The 19,007-nt window shown below is 42.9% G+C and overlaps 2 protein-coding genes and 1 long non-coding RNA gene across 7 annotated transcripts in view; all 3 read left to right on the forward strand.

Moving 5' to 3' along the window:
* LOC5517494 (sodium-dependent serotonin transporter) overlaps positions 1 to 18,498 on the forward strand; it is a 25,377-nt gene extending 6,879 nt beyond the window's left edge. For all 5 annotated transcript variants that reach the window (XM_048734242.1, XM_048734240.1, XM_048734243.1 and 2 more), the window contains 9 exons: positions 10,196 to 10,397; positions 11,525 to 11,584; positions 12,144 to 12,246; positions 12,742 to 12,870; positions 13,423 to 13,565; positions 13,868 to 14,061; positions 15,254 to 15,303; positions 16,350 to 16,458; positions 17,098 to 18,498. In XM_048734242.1, the coding sequence (XP_048590199.1) occupies positions 10,196 to 10,397; positions 11,525 to 11,584; positions 12,144 to 12,246; positions 12,742 to 12,870; positions 13,423 to 13,565; positions 13,868 to 14,061; positions 15,254 to 15,303; positions 16,350 to 16,458; positions 17,098 to 17,964 (1,857 nt within the window). In that variant the 3' untranslated portion in view covers positions 17,965 to 18,498. The remainder of the gene's footprint in view (positions 1 to 10,195; positions 10,398 to 11,524; positions 11,585 to 12,143; positions 12,247 to 12,741; positions 12,871 to 13,422; positions 13,566 to 13,867; positions 14,062 to 15,253; positions 15,304 to 16,349; positions 16,459 to 17,097) is intronic.
* Positions 373 to 3,885, forward strand: LOC125573621. The gene is made up of 2 exons (XR_007314133.1): positions 373 to 3,205; positions 3,588 to 3,885. It is a non-coding gene; the product is annotated as an uncharacterized LOC125573621 (long non-coding RNA).
* On the forward strand, positions 4,261 to 6,330 carry LOC125573620. The gene is made up of 2 exons (XM_048734245.1): positions 4,261 to 5,016; positions 5,181 to 6,330. The coding sequence occupies exons 1-2, from the start codon at positions 4,320 to 4,322 to the stop codon at positions 5,762 to 5,764; spliced, it is 1,281 nt and encodes a 426-aa protein (XP_048590202.1). The 5' UTR covers positions 4,261 to 4,319; the 3' UTR covers positions 5,765 to 6,330.
* Positions 18,499 to 19,007: the final 509 nt, after the last annotated feature.

A 19,007-nucleotide genomic window follows, 5' to 3' on the forward strand; every position in this document is an offset into this window, starting at 1 on the left:
TGATACCATAATTAGGGGAAGTGAAAAAAACCTAGCTGTGGGTGGTTTCAAGGTGGCCTAAATAATAGGTTGATATATAAAGAAGAACAGTCCTTTTATAAAGGGTGCAAATAAAGACAATAGTTTACTCTTTGATATATTTATTAAAAAATAAAATGATGGTTGAAGGCTTTCATAGAAAGTGCTCAATACTCGAAAGTAGAGCGGTGTATAGTGTTGGTTTGAGAAAAATACAAACTACATAGGTTTCCCTACAGGTCTGTTTCGTGGTTGCCCACTCATCCCCTGATGAGTGGGCAACCACGAAACAGACCTGTAGGGAAACCTATGTAGTTTGTATTTTTCTCAAACCAACACTTTATTAAAAAATAGATAGCGCTATTATACAGGTTATACGATGATATATAGAGTATACACATGGGCTAGTATATTATATACAAAACTAGAAACGTGGGTAATAATTACTAAATAACATTTTTCTATAAAATTCGAAATATTATGTTATTTTATATGACAAACTTTGCGATTGTAAGCATACTACATAGGTGTAATAGGTATATAGATAACTAGTGTACAGATGTATAGGTTATGATAGGTACTAAAATCTGCAACGGTCTTATAGAATACTAGTGTAAAATTATAGGCTGTATAATAAGTACTTCTTAGCCAAATAAGACTTATAGAACCCTTTATAGACAGCGATGATATTTATATTACATTGGAAAATGTCTAAGAAATGATAATTAAACTGTTTGAAAAGCCTTTTACTACCGTAATGGTTTACAGGAGCCCTATTATGTATTTTCCAAAGACAAGTGTCCTTCCTTTTGTTTGTACACAAACACACACAACAGTCAGAATCCTCTCAGTATGTTAATCAAAGTCAACTAAACATACAACTCAGCCCGGTGTTTGTAAATCTTGAATTACTATCTCATAACATGGCATAGGGTCTAGGTACTGTTCTTCGAGACCTCTCCTCATAACCCTTTCCACATCAACGGAGATTGAACCCTTTTTAGTATGTTCTAAATTGTTCTATATACCGCTAATGTTTTCATTATAAACGCTCCAAAGTTCTTAAGTCGTGGTAGAGCGTTTCTCGGTGTCCCCACTTCAGTACATTGAAATCCAGTTTACTGGCGGTTCTTTCGCACTTTTTCTTTTGGTAACACCTTTCTTCGCCGCTTTTCCGCATGCTCTTTTAAAGTATCCATCTTGTCGTGATCGAGAGCGTTCGTAAATCACTTCTCCCTTTTCGTGCGCTTTATGTTTATTTTCTTTGTTCTTCAAACTCCTTTTCTGAATTATCCAACTTGTTTTCATACACAATGTATTTAACTTTTGGTTGAAGTTTCGCTTCTTGTAAGAACTCTCTTCGCTCGGTAGAATCTAGCGAATGCCCACCGGCAAGATGATTCGATAATCGAACAAGATACTTTGCACCACATCTCGGAATCGGGCAATCACGGCAGACACGCGTATAAACCATGTTCACTGCTCGACGTCGTAGCTCAAATGATTCAAGTCTTTAAAGTAATCGCTTGATATAGAAGGTCCAGAAAGGCTATAAAACAGGACAAGAAGGGCAAAACCAGGTCGATCAAGCCAAAAACCAGGCCAAAAGTGCGGAGCAGGATAGTCCTTTCGTTCCGAGACCACAACATAGGAGTATCCACAAGCTTGATGGTGCTGGAATTTTTCCGTAGAAGACTTGTTTTGGTCTTGAGCGGTGGACTGTATTTTTGTCGTCAGACTCTCAAAATCAGCGTAGATGGTAAAAGGAAGGCGCAGCTGCTTGTGATAATCTCTAAAGCTAAGAAACATGTTTTCTTCTTTCGGGAGCTCAGTTCTCTGGGCGCCATGCTGACTGCATAGTAGTTGATGATCATCCAACAAATCCTGACGCACGAAACCGTGAAGACAGAAGGGGCAGTAGAACATCCGACCCTTGTGCTTGGTTTGACGGGAAAGAAAACGGTTCAGATTCCGAATAAGGCAGTAGTGTCGCCTCTCTCCCTGGGAGTACAGTAACAGGTTGATGTGAGTGGAAAATCGTTCCTTGCTAATATGTAGAGGCAGTAGAACATCCGACCCTTGTGCTTGGTTTGACGGGAAAGAAAGCGGTTCAGATTCCGAATAAGGCAGTAGTGTTGCCTCTCTCCCTGGGAGTACAGTAACAGGTTGATGTGAGTGGAAAATCGTTCCTTGCTAATTTGTACTGGAAACGGAGTCCCCTGTTCGTATCCAAACACATTGACAGCAATCTTGTTCTGCTTCTCGAACTTTGGGATCTTATCGAGTGAGACCATGATTCAGTCTGACAAAGTCAACCAACCAGCTGCTAGTGTTTCAGATCACCATGTAACTCCAGTAAAACCTCAGGATAGTTCTGTTACCCAAACTCCTGTGCTGAGGAGATCTCAGAGAGTTGTCAAACCGGTTGTCAAACTAGATCTATAAGTAGTTGTGTTCAGGGTATAGTTAACTCCTCCTTTTAGGGGAAAGCAGTGTAATGTATTAATACCCATGATGCTTTGCGAATAAAGTTGTTGTAGTTTGCTGACTCATCGAGTGGTCGTCTTTCTCCATGTAGAGTTCGTTTCCCCAAAATACTACAACAGGGAATTCAATGCCTTCAAAGTTAAGTTCGTTCGCATAGGGTGTGTATTGCTGTACTCGTTCGGAATGCCGTTCCACAGGATGTAGAGCCGCTAGGACACTCCACATGAAGCACTTGTTATCATTGTTTTTGATATTCACCTCCACTTTTCTGTTTTTTTTAATTTCTTAGGTAACGGGAGATAACTAGAGCCTTTGAGGGATTTGTAGAGATCCACATTCAAATCAAGATGTAGAATTTCATCAATAATCTAACCTCTGCCTTCCCTTTGGTACTAAGCACAGTTGTTTAAAATCTTCAGGTTCGCATCGCTTACTTGTTCTTCTAATTCACTGGGGTTAACCGCCGTCATGCAAAAACTACCAAAATGGGGTTCCGAGAACGTCTAAACCGTCAGCCTTGTGCTTAACAAACTTGACTTTCGCATTGGTAAACCACTTTATCCCTCTTTTCGATGCTAACTCTTCTCTCAGACGGTTTAGCAGATATCTTTTCTTGCCGGATAGAAACACCCTCAGGTCATGTTTTTCATGGGATCGTGGTTTGTACTTGAAACTCTTCAAAGATTCCATCATAGCAGAGGTAAATTCACAGGGAGTCTCAGCACCTGTATCTTCAGCAACTTTCTTTACTTTGTCAAGCTTCTCTCCGCCTCCGTCCTGGTTTACTCTCACTCGCTTTTTAGAGGGCTCTGCGCCGTCTCCATCTTCAGATTTTCTTTTAAATCTTGGTTAAAATACCTGCAAATATCTTCGTGTTCCTTTAGCTTGTCTTTGCGATAAAACAATTTATTGCAATGACCGCAGGCGATTGTTTTCTTTTGAGCGTGTTTTTCTCGTGCCGCTTTAATATATCTTTCCGATTGAATGATTTCTGACATCGCTTACAAACAAATACTCGATTGCCATGAATAGCTTTCTTGTGACGAACTAAATTCGTCTCTTGGGTGAACTCCTTGCTGCAGGTGTCGCAGACGAAGGTCATCTTGAAGTCTCTGAGCTTCCTTGAAGGGACGAGAACCTCTACATGTGCGGATTAGAACCGAGGGCTCTATTTATACCCGCACTGAACAAAGGCTCTTGTGATACCGGCTTCACCATTGGTTGAAGCCGAAAAAGGTATTGTGACGTCGTCAAAGCTGGGCATGTAGACAAATTTCAGAAATAAACGGCTAGGCAGCGAAATAGCCTGACTATTGCAAACCACCCGAAGTCTACCGAGGTGAAGATGCGTTGGACAAATTCCTAGAGTCCTTACAGCAAGAAGAAAAACATATCACAAATCTGCTGCAGCACATCGAACCCATGAATCTCACTCCTCAAGAGGAAGAGGCATTTCGTCGGGCATCCATTTGCGGAGACGAACTGGGTGCTGACCGAGTCAGAGATCATTGCCATGTGACAGGTAAATGTCCATTTAAGAGCTTTAATGCATGCGTCGAGCGGGCGTTGCAGCTGTTCTTGCGGGCGTTACAGCCGTTAATGCGGGCGTTACGGCTGTTTTTACGGATGTTGCGGGGTGTCTTGCTATACTAAGATCATCTGTATCACCTACCTATTTTGGCTTTAATTATTATTTCTCATCTACAGGTGTGTTTAGAGGTCCTGCACATAACTCCTGCAACTTGAACATCCAATTCACCTGCCGCATCCCTGTCGTTCTGCACAACCTGAGGGGTTACGATTCGCGTCTCATCATGCAAGGGCTCGGAAAGATTAAAGACACACCCATCTACTGCATTCCCAACAATATTGAGAAATACATATCTTTCTCTCTGGGAAAACTGGACTTTATCGACTCTCTGCAATTCATGAACGCGTCATTGGACAGGCTGGTCTCTAATCTGGCCAAGGAAGGGAGAGACAAGGAAGGGAGAGACAAGGTCCCTTTGTTATTGAGAAAGGGGGTCTATCCTTATGACTATATGGATAAGTTCCAGGAATTACAACTCCCTCCCAAAGAAGCATTTTATAGTAAACTGAAAGAAGAACCAATCAGCGACGAGGATTATGAACATGCACAAACAGTGTTCGCTGCCTTCCAACACCAGAACCTTGGAGACTTCCATGATTTATACCTTCTCTCCGATGTGCTTCTCTTAGCCGATGTCTTTGAAAACTTCCGGAGTATCTGCCTAAGCTACTATCAACTAGACCCCGCCCATTTCTTCACCTCGCCTTCTTTAGCTTGGGCTGCCTGTCTTAAGATGACCGGGGTGGAGTTGGAGCTACTGACCGACCCAGATATGTACTTGTTCGTAGAGGAGGGGGTACGAGGCGGGATATCGATAATCAGTAACCGATATGCGAAGGCTAACAATCCATACGTCCCTGGTTACCTGGCATCCCTAGACACCAATTATATCACGTACCTCGATGCTAATAACCTTTATGGTGAGTTTCATTATATCTTTTAAATGATAGCTTGTGTGTAAAGTGTCATTCTTTCGACCCCCCCCCCCCCCCCACCCCCACCTTGGTGTGCCCTTTGACCTCCCACAGAAACCGCTCTTAGATCAAGAACCTTTGTTAATTAGTATTCTATCTTTGTTTCAAAGGATGGGCAATGAGTCAGCCTCTCCCTAAAAGCGACTTTGCTTGGCTATCGGAACAAGAGATACGCGATTTTGACGTGATGGGCGTGGCTGATGATAGTGAGGAGGGCTTCATTCTAGACGTAGATCTCGAGTATCCCAAAGAGCTCCATGACCAGCACTCCGACTATCCTCTGGCACCTGAGAAGAGGAAGGTGTCTGCTGACATGCTGTCCCCTTACTGTCAGCAGCTCAATGAGGAGCTTCATCTCGGCGGCGCACTCGTCCCTAAACTCGTCCCCAATCTCCAGTACAAGTCGCGCTACATACTCCACTATCGTAACCTCAAGATGTACCTCAACCTTGGCACGAAGCTAACCAAGATTCACCGTGTCTTAGGGTTCACACAGAACACCTGGCTAAAAGAATATATCGATTTTAATACTGAAAAAAGGAAACAAGCGGTTAACGACTTTGAGAAGGATTTCTTTAAGTTGATGAATAATGCAGTCTTCGGGAAGACTGTGGAAAACTTGCGCAAGCGGGTGAATGTCAAACTAGTCACAGAGAAAAAGAAACTAATCAAGCTGAGTGCATCTCCCTCCTAAGACTCTTTTCGCATCTTCTCTGAAGACCTCGCCGCCATTAACATGAAGAAAACCAAGCTCTACTTGAATCGCCCGATATATGTGGGATTCTCTCTTCTTTACCTTTCGAAAGTACTGATGTACGACATTCATTACAAACACATGATTGCTAAATACGGGTCTTGCTGTAACCTCTTGTTCACTGACACGGACAGCCTCTGCTATAGTGTCGAGACTACGGACATCTACCGCGATTTCCTAATCCCTTGGCTGGTTCGCACGTTGTAGACCTAGTGAGTGACTTTTTAAAAGCAAGAAAAGGATTTGACCCAGTGGGTTGGGAAACCTTTGCCCGAGGCTTAGAGGAGGAGGCGAGGATGAACACGCCGGAGGACCTAGTACGTAATCAAGCCCGAAGGATGGTGATGCGAGATCACAAGGCAGGAAAAGAAGCACTCCCTTCCTATACACCGCTAGGAGCCACGCCCTCGGGACCTGAACGAAGTAACAATTGAAACGCCAAAAAACGGCTTAGACAGCGATGGTTAAACTTGTAATAGTCTCTGAATAAACAACAATGTTCACAACACGTGCGTCTTTTATTTATTGGGCCTAGATATTTGATGGGTTACATGTTTTTGGTTGCTAAATACGTGAGCATAATGCTTCATAATAAAGTGGTACACATATTGATCGTTCAATTTAGTATTGGATAAGAAGCTTTTTCAATGTTTGGCGTAGATACCCCTCGACTGCGAAGAAGTAAAAAGTACAAGCTATAGTGTCCACAGACATTGGAGTCTATACTTTGAAGACATCGATTATTATAAGTCCATTCTTGGCAGTGTCGATCCAAAAATACTTCGAAGAGAGAAGTATAGGCTTGGGGTGCTTCTCCGTATGAATCAAAGAATGTTCCCATTTTATCTTCGTTAACAAACATGCTGCACCAATGGCTTCCTGGTTTGTCGTGGGGGTCTACGTTCATCACCAGGGCCGCTGGGTAGTCGAGTCCCTTGGGAAGTCGATCTGATGGGTACACCCCTTGGAAGTAGTGGCGGGTGTAACGATCTCCTCGCAAGACTGTGGCAATCTGGCTGGTGTTCATTTAACCGCTCCAGTTGTAAGTCACGTTTCGATTGGAGTCGATCTCGATCAGCGAGTCGAATTCGGCGTACAGAATGCAGTTGACGGTGTCCTGGAGCCCCTCAGCAAACTGAGCCGAAACGCGGCGATTCCCTTGTTTTATAGGGGAGACGTGAGGGCCAGCGGCAAGATCAGGGCTAAGATCGAACCCATAGAGGAAAAGCCTTGTGGGAAATCCTCTCTGGGGATCTGGTTTCCTGTGTCGTGGAATAGAGTCCCAGCTCCATGAAACAGACTTATATATCCCTCCAGGTATTTGTTCTCTTCAAATTTCAGCTGGATGGCTTTCATGGGAGTGGCATCGCCATTCACATAGACTCCGACTTCGGTCGACTTTAAGTGCTGGAAGCTCCAGGGATTCTTTTTATAATCTCCCACGAAGGCAGACTTATCGACAAATCCCACATAGAGCCTTCTGGGAATGGATCCTAGGAGCACGTCGTCTTGGTTAAAGGATTGGTTCCCTCTAGAGATGGAGATGGTCTTGCACTCCACATGGCGAATAGGGTAGAGAGCAGGTGACCTCTGCAAAGCAGTTGTGATACCTAAAAAGGCGTCGTTGGTCAGTTTGACTTTACGCACAGACAGCCTGGCATCCGTTATAGTCACTTTAAAGGTAGCACCAGCCGTGGGAGACACTAAACAAAAGGCGTTCTTGCTTCGGTTAAGTCGAATGCGGACTGTGACCCCGTTCAGCAGCAAACGGTCTTGGTGAAACAAATCCAGGTGTAAAGGACCCATGATCTCCACCAGTTTACTGTTCTTGATCAATTGGTGACGTTTGAACAATCCCTCGTTTCTCGTGGCTGCGGTAGCCAAGGGGTTCATGGCCTCCATTCTCTCTGGGGTGTCTCAGCACCCAACTGGGAATTCTTGGCATCATACACAACCATTCCTCTTACGCTTCCCTAAAACTTTTTCTATTTGGTACACTTCATCTCTTTTCTCTACTTCTTGAAGCTCGGGTTCGTAAAATACGCCCTCTGTACGTTAGCCTTGCTGGTCTCTTAAGCGGTAGACAGGGGGTCTTCTTCTAAGTCGTTCCGCGATAGTGAAAATTTCAATACTCCAGTTGGCCTTGTATCCTTTGGTAAAAAGACGTTTGGCTATGCTTATACGCGCTTGATCCCCAACTTGGAGTCCGAATCGTATTGGAGGTTTAATCGATATTCCGTACAGAGTATACCATTTTTCAACATCAATGGGACGCATGTGGATACTACGATGATACGCGTGGTTATACGAGTGTAAGAGTTCCGGTAAAACGTCAAGGTACTCGTGGGTGTTCTTGTACGTGAAGTATTTCCACATTTGTCCTTTCAATGTTCGGTTGAATCGTTCTACTACAGAACTCTTTGTCTCGCGTTTGTGGTAAAAAAACGGACACCTTCACTGCTGAGATAAGCTTGAAACGTTCTGTTTAGAAACTCAGTCCCTTTATCTGTCTGAAGGATCTTCGGTTTTTGCGACTTGAATACCCGCTTAGAAGTCGCCGTGATCTCGGTCCCTGTCTTAGTTTTCAGAGGAATAGCTCAAGCTACTTTGCTGAATATATCAATAACGGTTAAAGGATATCTATATCCTTTATTGAACCTACTCAACGCCGACATGTCAACGAGATCGGCTTGGTACTGGACATGGGGGCCACAAGTTATAACTCAGTTTTGCGTAAAGTTTCGGCGTAAAGGTCTAAGGATGTATACGTGTCTGGTGCTTTCAGCCAACTTTGCACATCTTTGCGTTTTATACCTTTCAGTCCTCTTGACTTAGCAGCACGAAAGACCGCCTCTACACCTGAAAAGCTAGCCCCGCTTTTTGGAGCATAATACATTTCTCGCAGTCCCTCCTCGTAGGGGCCCTTTGCCTCCATCAATTTGCGACTGTTCTATGGTAATCTGTCCACCACAACAAGCCGACATACAGCGGACCCTCCTAAAAATGTCACGAAGTGCCAGTTGAGGGAGACCCGAAAGACACCCACACCCCATGGCGAGGTCTACCCGATTAAAGGTAACCTTTTAGGTAAAGCGCTTTTATACCCTCCATTGACAGTCATGCCTGACTACCTTACAACAGAGAACACATTCTCTAATGCGCATTCGTGGCTCGAGTCTTCTAAGGGGGTAAAGATAGTCTTGAACCAAACAGTTAATAAGGGGAATATTGATTAAAACCAACATAGCTGTAAAAATGTCGCTCCTACGGTGGTCATACCCAGAATGAGGGAGATTGAAGAACAGCCACGCTTTTTATAAAGCGTGATGACTAGGCACCATTCAATTTAAAAAAAAGAGCTATGTTATTTGATTTCCAATCTTTTATTAAAGACACACACTAAAGTAAATTACAATACTATTGGCTAGATTAGCTCGATTAGTTCAAGCCCTCGTACAGACGATACAACGACCCCCATAGCTCAGCTGCCGACCACATACATAACACGGATATTTCTTGGAGGATAGAGCGCAGGTCATCGAGTCTGACTCTCCTATAGCATTCTGCCTTTCCAATATTGATCTTGGTGAGTTGGTAAGGGTTTTCTCAGACTCTGGAATAGACCTTGCTTGCTTCTCTGGTGGTTGGTCATCGGAACCAGGCTCATCGGGATACTTTGCCTCAAACCGATCCAAGTCTGGGTTGTCAGGATTCTAATTAAAATGTGAATCAGATCTTCCATTTCACTAAACACCCTATACAATGCAAAGAACTCATCCACTGTCAGTGTGACACCATCCTTTGTAGGGAAGCTACCACCTGGAGTCTGAATAAATTTTCGGACATGGACTTGAGGTTTCCCCCGTAACTGAGTTACACAAGCAAAATAGCCACGAGGAGCTTGTAAACGACTTGCATCTTCGGTGGTCAGAGCAAAATGATGCAAGGAGTCAGAGACCTTGCATTTATAGGGATCGAAAACAAATACAGTAGAAATAGAATAGATGCGACGGCCGTCGGGACTGAATGGCCGTCGGAATAGAATAGATGTGACGGCCGTCGGAACTGAATAGCCGTCGGGATAGAATAGATGCGACGGCCGTCGGAATAGAATAACCGTCTATGATTTGCCGTCGGAACTGAACGCAAAATAATGTATTCCCCCTCAAAATTAATATTCCCCCTCAAAAAAGGGCTAATTCCATACCTACCCTACTAATCAATTTTGTTTTTAGAACTGTTCTTTTTCTTGTTTTTTTTTTTTTTTTTTTTTAATCGCCCTACATTTGTAAAAAAAAAACTAAACCCTAACTTGACGACTATTTAGAACACAGCGCGTGCTCTACTGATTCCTTTCAAACGATATTGCAGTGCTCTCATTGGCCGATTGGTCTTCTGTTTTTGAGCGTGTTACTGGCGGGATTATGCTTGGTCTGCGCCGTCAGATCCATCGAGCTAGTCACCAGGCTCCTCGTACCCCTGACACTTGTCATTGTACTGGTGGGCGTGGTCTGGTCTCTGACTCTGAAGGGGGCAGGAGTAGGCATCACGTACCTCTTTACACCCACATGGAGTAAGTTGTACTTGGAGGGGGCATTTTTAAATCGGGTTAAAAATGGGGTTAGGGGGATGGCGGTTAGGCGAAGTTCTGATTGGCGTGGTCGGGTCCCTGACTCGCTCTGACGTAATAGGCATCACGTACCTCTATACACCCACATGGAGTAAGTTGTACTTGGAGGGGTATTTTAAAATGAGGTTAAAAATCAAGATGTGGTTAGGCGGAGTTCTGATGGGCGTGGTCGGGTCCCTGACTCGCTCTGACGTAATAGGCATCACGTACCTCTATACACCCACATGGGTTAAGTCTTATCGGAACAGAAGAGGATATATTAAAAGACCCCCCCTAAAAAATGGAGAGGTTATGTAGAGGGGTAGGGTGCGTCCGGGCGTGGTCTGGTCTTGGCGGACACTAGAGGGCAGGTCTAGGGGTCACATGCCTGTTAACACCAACATGGAGTATTAAAGTTGTACTGGAACGGGGTATTAAGATCCCAGGAACAAAGGGGGGGGGGGTCAAATGTCAATATAACAATAGAGAAATAATGTAGTGGGGGGTAGTGTGAGGGGTTAGTGTGCGCCACACCAACATGGAGTAAATCGTACTGGAAGGCGGAATTAAGATTTCACTCAGGGTACAAAAGGAGTGCTTGGGGTATGGTCATGGGTACTTGGTACTTTACTTATGGATCATGGGTAGTTGGGGTATGGTCCGTTTTGATGGGCGTGGTATGGGGGCATGAATATATATCACGTACCTCTCCTTACCGTTGTGAAATACGTCGTCTTACTTGGAAATGGTATTGTATTGAGATACCAGGGAGCAATGGTGGAAATATTAAAGAAAAGGAGTTCGGGGCAGGGTGCCCTCGGATGGGCGTGGTCTGCTTTCTGACTCTTTCAGGACAGGGGTAGGCATCATCCATTCATGCAATCATTGTACCATCATAGAGTAAGTCGTACTCGAAAGTGTGACATAAAAAATCAGAAAAGGGTGTGGTGATGGGGGGAGGGTGAGGGGGTAAGTTCAATTCACCCGCTTTCGGCTGCTTGTTGACATTCGCTCGAGTGTACGTTCTTTTCTTATTTAAGGTTTGCTTTTCAGTTTGTGTTTAACGATTCAAAACATTATTTGATCTCTAGGTAAATTGCGGAATTTGTCGTTATGGGTAGACGCTGCGAGTCAAAATGCGTGGGATACAGGTAAATCATGGGTGTAAATCATAGTTTAGCGGTAGTGGTTTGGTGAAGATGATGACCTCAATACGGTGACAGTGACAAAAATAGTGACAATACCAATAGCGATGATTAAATGGTAGTGATGATGATGACAAACGTTGCCAATAATAATGTCAAAGATGAAAATACGATTATTAATTATATATACGAATCAGAATCTATGTTTGTATGTTTGTATCGAGACAAATAATTTGGACCCACATTTGATTTAGACTTCACCCTAAATGATGCACGCTCAATAGATTGCGAGTAGTAAAAGTTCGATGCGGAGGTTCTGTTGCACACAATCAAAATATATATGATATTTGACTACATTAAAAGCTCGACGTTTGAATCGGCGGCGTGCCTTTGCCGTGCAGCACGACTGGTGCGACCGTGCCCAGCGCCATCGGCGCGGCAAGAGCGCGACGCATGAATCGGGCCTTAGATAACGACGTTGAAGTTGACCGAGGGTGCAGTGTGATAGTGATAGTGCTGACGTATATGATAAATTAAACAATATTTCTTCTCATTCCATTGGCAGGGGCCGGTATGGGCGTTTATCTAGTCTACGGAACATACATGACTCGAAGTAACGCGGTAGTGAAGGCTGGCCTTCTCTTACCGATCGTCAATAATTTGATAAGGTTCGTGTTTCCCTTTTTTCAAACTTTCTAGCTTAATTTTTATCTATGTGACCTTTTAAAGAAGGCCAATCATGCCGTCATTTTATGCTCCCGCTGAATGGCGATTGTGTAGTTCCAGAAAATATCCATACCCCCCCCCCTTCATTGAGGAAGGGGGGTTCAAACGCCCAGGAATTTCCAGAGGAGGGGGGGGGTTAAATTCCCCTTTTCCTTAAAAGTTACTGTATTTATTTTATTCCAGGGGGTTGGAAATTCCAGAGGGGTGGGGGGTCATACCTCAGACCTCTCAATAGGGGGGTATGGATATTATCTGGAACTACACATTCACACAAAGCATCCATTTCCATCATATCAGACATTATCAGACAAATGACATTCGTTTATTGTTATTTGAAGTTTCCTTGCGAATAAACCGCTGTATTTTCATTGATAAACAATATCCAAGGAGTAGGTGATCGTCGTTCTTTAAATGCCATTGTGATTATTGAATTACAGTCTGTTTAGCTGTATTGCGTCGTTTTCTGCCTTGTTCTCTTTGGAATCGCCCGGTTCCTATCGCCACCACCAAAACGTCATTCATATGCTGAACAACAGAACTGTCAACACTGGATTTACATTTATTTGGTAGGCGCTAGAATATATTTAAGTGATCCGATAATGATAATTGCAATTTGCATCAGATAATCTGAGAACAACCTTAAAAACATTTTAAGCTTTAGAATTATTTAAAAAAAAGACGGCTCAGCAATGTAATGTTCTTACATGAGATGACCTGATTCTAAGAACATGCTTATTTATATTTAAATGATCCGATAATAATTATGGCAATTTGCAAAATCAGAGAATATGAGAACAACCGTATAAACATTCTAAGTTTTAGAATTTTTTGAAAAAAAAAAAAGACCCATAAATGTAAGAACAACCGTAAATGTTCTTACATTTACGGTTGTTCTTACATTTATGGTCGACGTGTTCTTACATTTAAGGGTGTTACAAGCCTCAAGCCTCCACTCAAATTATACGTTCTTATAAAAATAAAAGTACATCAACTTACCCAGCTATATATGTTGTTTTTTTCTTTATTGTTGTTGTTATTGTTATTGATAGTTGCTTATCTCAGAAAATGGATTATTTGTTGGGGGTAGTGTACTTACATTGTTGATATTTTAATCCAAGGATGCCTTGCCTACATAACAACTCTGGTTCTGTTACTGGCCGGGTTATCAACTCTCTGTATTTCTTGTGTCTGACACTCGTTGGCCTTACATCACTCGCGGGCATGTTGGAACTCGCTGTTCATACTCTTCAAGACATAAAAGGTATATTGTTATTATTATTATATTATGATTATCATAAAATTATTTTTGCATGCAAAAACCCATATTATTGTTATAACTATTGTTGCTAGTATTATTGTTTTGGTTATTGTTATTATTTTTATGTCAAGTTAAAGAATGTTAATCAGCCTCTTTTTTTATTGTTTACTTTTTTGGGCTCAACACCAAAAATATGTTGAGTCGCGGGAATATTCATTAGGCGAGTCGACACCGAATGACCGTACTCAAAATCGTGTCCAAACTTTTGTGCCCTGCGAATCACCCTTTGAATGTTTATTTTTCAGTTCAGCGCAAATACGGTTTGCCGGTAGCGATGGCTGTGGTATTCCTAGGCGGTATACCTTCCGCTCTGGAGGTTGACTTGTTAGATAATCAGGATTTTGTCTGGGCGTTCACCCTTCTCATCTCTGGTCTCCTAGTCTTTGTTATACCAATTCGCTACGGAGTCTCTCGATTTCGTTGGGAAGTTATAAATGACGTAAGTGTTTTGTAATTGTAACCGTTTGTTGCCATCGCTGCTTTTAGTTTTTAATTCCTTCTTCATCCGAAATCATTGATTAGGAGCGTTTTCATTAGCCAGCACTTAAATGGTTTCCAATCACAATACCTCTCCACTATGGACTGACGAATCAAAGAGCACCAAATGCGACAGGCCCGTACACAGGATTTTTCTTGGGGGGGTGCGAAATCCGAAAAAGTGGACCTAACTTTTCCGGGGGGGAGGGATGGAATGAGTAGATAGACAGACAGACAGACAGACAGACAGACAGACAGACAGACAGGCAGGCAGGCAGGCAGGCAGGCAGGCAGGCAGGCAGGCAGGCAGGCAGGCAGGCAGGCAGGCAGGCAGGCAGACAGACAGATAGATTTCTGTGTTTCTCTGTTAAAAATCTGACCATCCCCGAAAAAACAAAAAGCGATTTTTTTTTATGCCTTGCAGTATCTCTATGGGACGTTTATTGTCGGATTTGGCTACATACAAGAATGATCTAGCTTAAGCTGTATGGTTTTGTCTACAAATAGCACGACCATTGGGAACCGAAAGTGGACCTTCGGCCGTTGTGGGGGGGGGGGGGGGGGAGGTTGCGTTCTGTGCGATTTAGTTTGAATGAAGGAAGATATAAAAGGATTTGTTAGTTGATAATTATTGAAGAATATTGTGTAGTTCCAGTAAGTATCCATACCCCCCATGGAGGGGATTGGAATTTCCGGGGAGTGGGGGGGGGGGGGGGGGGGGGGTGGGGGAAGGGTGTCAAACGCCTTTTTCCTTACCTCCGCACCCCTCCATGTCGACTTCATTCCCCCCCCCCCCGCCCCGAGAATAAAGAGCAATCTTCGAGCCCATTCCCTCAGCCATCATTATTTATACCTGCATAATTATCATCAACAACAGCTTCATCATCATCAACCCCATAACCAATTAAAATTTCTTCGTATTGAACGTCGATCCATTACTCCTTTGAAAACGTAAAAAAAGAAATGCGGTTTATTCTCAAGAAAACTTCGAAATAAATATCCACGAATACATTTGGAATTGTTATTTGAAATGGTACTGCTGATATTATTGAAAAAATGATTGAAAATATGGAATAAAAGCTTGATTTCGTTGCATGGATTGCGGGGCATGCGTTCATCCTTTGGCGATAGTAACACGTGCATTCTTGTTGCAGTTCAGCTTTGAAGACTGGACACTTCCGGGACTTTGGGATATCCTTGTTAAGTGAGTAGTGTTTAGTACAGTACTTATAAGAACCTAGAATTTAAGAACTTGTTAGCCTAAAAATAATAATTAAGACCCCCGTTAAATAAGAACCTATTTAGCCTAAAATTTGAAACAGGTACTTATTGTAAAAAACAAAAACTTTAAGGTCAAGCAGTTATATAAAAAATGTATTATTAAATCATTATTTTAGCATAACAATGGGAGTTTAAATATATTTCAAGGGGTCTTGAATACATATTGTACGAAGGCCAGGTTGGTATTGACATTTCATCAATCTAGATACCACACTTTTACCAGCCATTATAGTATATTTACTTTTCTTTAAAACTAAGAACCTATTTAAGAATAAGTAGCCTTAAATTTTAAATAGTACCCCTTAAATAAGAACCTGTTCAGGCTAACCTGGAAAAACCTAGGTTCTTATAAGCGGGCAAATTCTGTATAATACTACTAGCATTATTGTACGCACTTTATCGCTTCTGATTGGCTACAAGTACGGCGTCAAAATGATAATTATCAAGATCATCATCATCTATATTATCATTCTACAACATTATCAACCATCACCATCTTCTATAACATCATCATTATCATCATCACCATCTTCTTCATCATTATCATAGCCATCTTCATCTTTAATCATTGTCATCACCATCATCGTCTCATTATCATCGGTTTCAGTCATTTCCATAGTCACCATCACCATCATCATCATCATTATCACCATCTTTATCATCGTCTTCATTATCACCATCACCATCTTCTGTATCATCATCATCACCATCTTCTTCATCATCATCACCATCACCGTCTTCATCATCATCATCATCATCATCACCATCACCGTCACCATCACCATCTTTTTTATCATTGTCATCACCATCATCGTCTTCATTGTCACCATTATCATTCTTCCAGTCAGTTCCATAGTCACCATCACCATCCACAACGACCGCAATCATCTTAATTTTTATCACCATTACAAATACAACATTAAAATATGCGGGTTTTTAATCTTTAATCTCATGGTATTATATCTGCAGATATATTATGCCTTTGGAAGCCATAGTCCTTGCCGTTTTCTGGGTATATCATAACCACCGCTCATGGAGCAAGTTCGTCAAAGACTCCTTATTAATAGCTGTTATTCAGGTATGTGAGATTTACACTTCAAGGTACAAATCGCAATTGTTTAGAAAGACCTTTAAAGTGAAATTAAAGAGAAGTATCCTCCCTACGTTCTCTATCTGTTTTCAAGCAGACTATGCATACTGTATGTTACCAGTCCGCATGCAGTTATTTACCTGGTGGTTTTCGCTATGGATCGTGTCGTGGCCGCCGTCTTGTTTTCTTTTGCGCTGCCAGAACAACAAAACAACAACAAAAACAAGTCGCCCACTACTCGGTGAAGAGGAAAAGCACCGGGTAAACCACAGGCATCCCAAGGCTACTGTCAGTGGTTTATAAAGGAATGTATAGGAAATTTGTATGTTCGCGAAAAAAAATACTTTTTTGTGTAAAATAAAACTTTAGACCATGTAATATTGTGTTTGAGTCTTTCTTTATTTCAATTTTGCCGATAGAATTTCAGTACAGCTTGTTTGAAGCCCGCTACGAATTGTGTTCCTTACTTGGAACAGAAAACACAAAAGGCTTCAAACTCGCTCTACTGAAATTCTGTTATTGTTGACGCTGTTTTACCTGTGGGCTGTTCAATCATGATCGAGATCGGCTGCAGCCTATATTCTTCCACCAAAAAAATGCCTGATTTTCCCATCTCCTTTTCTTCAGTGGGTTGTCCTCCTGATAGCGCTTTTCCTCATTAACTGGGGCTGGATGCGATGGCGGCGATCAAGGCAACGTATCTACGTCACGAGGCCTAGTCTCCATAGTTACGGCTCAACTGAGCCCATTCCTCCTCGGCCTATCTTGCATGAAGAAGATTCTACTGGAGACGAGCATCCAAAACCTGATAAGAGTGGCGATATTGTACGGGGAGCTCGGGACGAGTCTAGACCTCGAAGCACAACTAAAAGAAAAAAGTCAAGACACAGAGAGAGACCGAGGAGAACTGGTGTTGAGGACTACTTTCGGGGGTCTGGAGATAAGAATGGCCGTCAAGAAAATGATGGACCGCGGAGAACTAGCACCGACAATACACCGAGAAAGACTGGTGTTGAGAATTCGCCGCGGGGGAATGATATTGAGAATAAACCGCGGGGGACTGGTACTGAATATAATTTAAGGAGTACTGATGACGAAAGTCGGACGCGGGGCATTGATGACGAAAATCGGCCGCGGGGGACTGATGACGAAAGTCGGCCGCGGGGGACTGATGCTGAAAGTCGGCCGCGGGGCATTGATGACGAAAGTGGGCCGCGGGGGACTGATGACGAAAGTCGGCCGCGGGGGACTGATGCCAAAATTATACCGCTGGGGACTGGTGCTGCTCAAAATGAACCGACTCCAAGTGACGGGACTTGTGCGGAGACGGGAGAACTGTGTACTCACATAGCCGTTAAACCACGTGGAGGCTTTGCTGAATCAAGCTCCTTGGATGAACATGGTCCGCCAATTGGTGCAGTCACCTCGGGTGATTCTGAAGAGTTTGTGAGTCGGGACAATGTTAGTATCAAAAGCGACCATTACCAGCCCTAAGCACATGTCACGCAACATGGTCACGGTACCGCGTGACTCTCACGGCCAGGCTTAGGTAATGCGTGACTCTCACGGCCACTCTAAGCTATTGCGTGACTCCCATAGCAACGTACAGATACTGCGTGACTCTCATGGTCACGCCACGGTAATGCGTGACTCCAAGAGAGCATAAGATAAGAGAGGGACACTTTGGCCACGCGCGCCATGTCGATTCCCATCCCATCAAAATAAAAAGAGCAAATCCTCACGCGCAGTGGTGGGGTGGTGGTTACTAAAAAGGCCAGGATGGGAATCGACATGGCGCGCGGATAATACTTAAGTGTCCCTCTCTTATCTTATTCTCTCTTGGTGACTCTTATTCTCACGCTGCGGTAATCCGATTCTTCCTAGAAGTTCCTAGAATTGGTTTATTACTTCTACAATTTTGAAAAAAAACTAAGATGTCAAGTAGGAAATCTGAATAAAATGCAATAAAAAAGTGACATATTATATGTAAATAAGTTTTAACTTAGTAAAAAATAAACTTAGTTAAATTAATCTCCTTTTATTTTATTGTTAAGGTCTGGATTTTTAATTTTTCGCTTATTTTCAAACTTTCAATCCAGGCGTGTAGCCACCCAGCTGTAATGTGTGACCCCAATGGTCACGCCACAGTGCTTTGCGACCCAACGGCGATGCGTGACACTTGCTGCCACGACGCGGTAATGCGTGACTTCCATGATTACACCAGGGTAACGCTTGACTCCCAAGGTCACGCCACCGTAATGGGTGACGATCATGATACGCACAGGCACTGTTTTCACTTTTTTGTTTACCGATTGCGTATCCAGGATTTGTTTAGGTTGAATGCTCGGGCAAAGATATTACGTATACAACTATTTCAAAAATCGTTGTCAGTGCAAACGTCATAAATAGCGATTGACAAGTGGCAAAAATGCTAATATAACATACGACTATCCATTTTATATAGTTAATCATCATCATCATCATTACCATCACCATATTCTTCATCATCACCATCTTCATCTTCTTCATCGTTGTTT

Source organism: Nematostella vectensis, chromosome 11 (genome assembly GCF_932526225.1).
Source record: "Nematostella vectensis chromosome 11, jaNemVect1.1, whole genome shotgun sequence".
Taxonomy (NCBI): Eukaryota; Metazoa; Cnidaria; class Anthozoa; order Actiniaria; family Edwardsiidae; genus Nematostella; species Nematostella vectensis.

What these genes read in the sequence shown, in the direction of transcription:
- LOC125573620 (XM_048734245.1), top strand. Translation starts at nt 4,320, where the DNA reads ATGCAAGGGCTCGGAAAGATTAAAGACACACCCATCTACTGCATTCCC. An exon ending in CGATGCTAATAACCTTTATG is followed by an intron (nt 5,017 to 5,180) that starts GTGAGTTTCATT and finishes TTTGTTTCAAAG; the next exon opens with GATGGGCAATGAGTCAGCCT.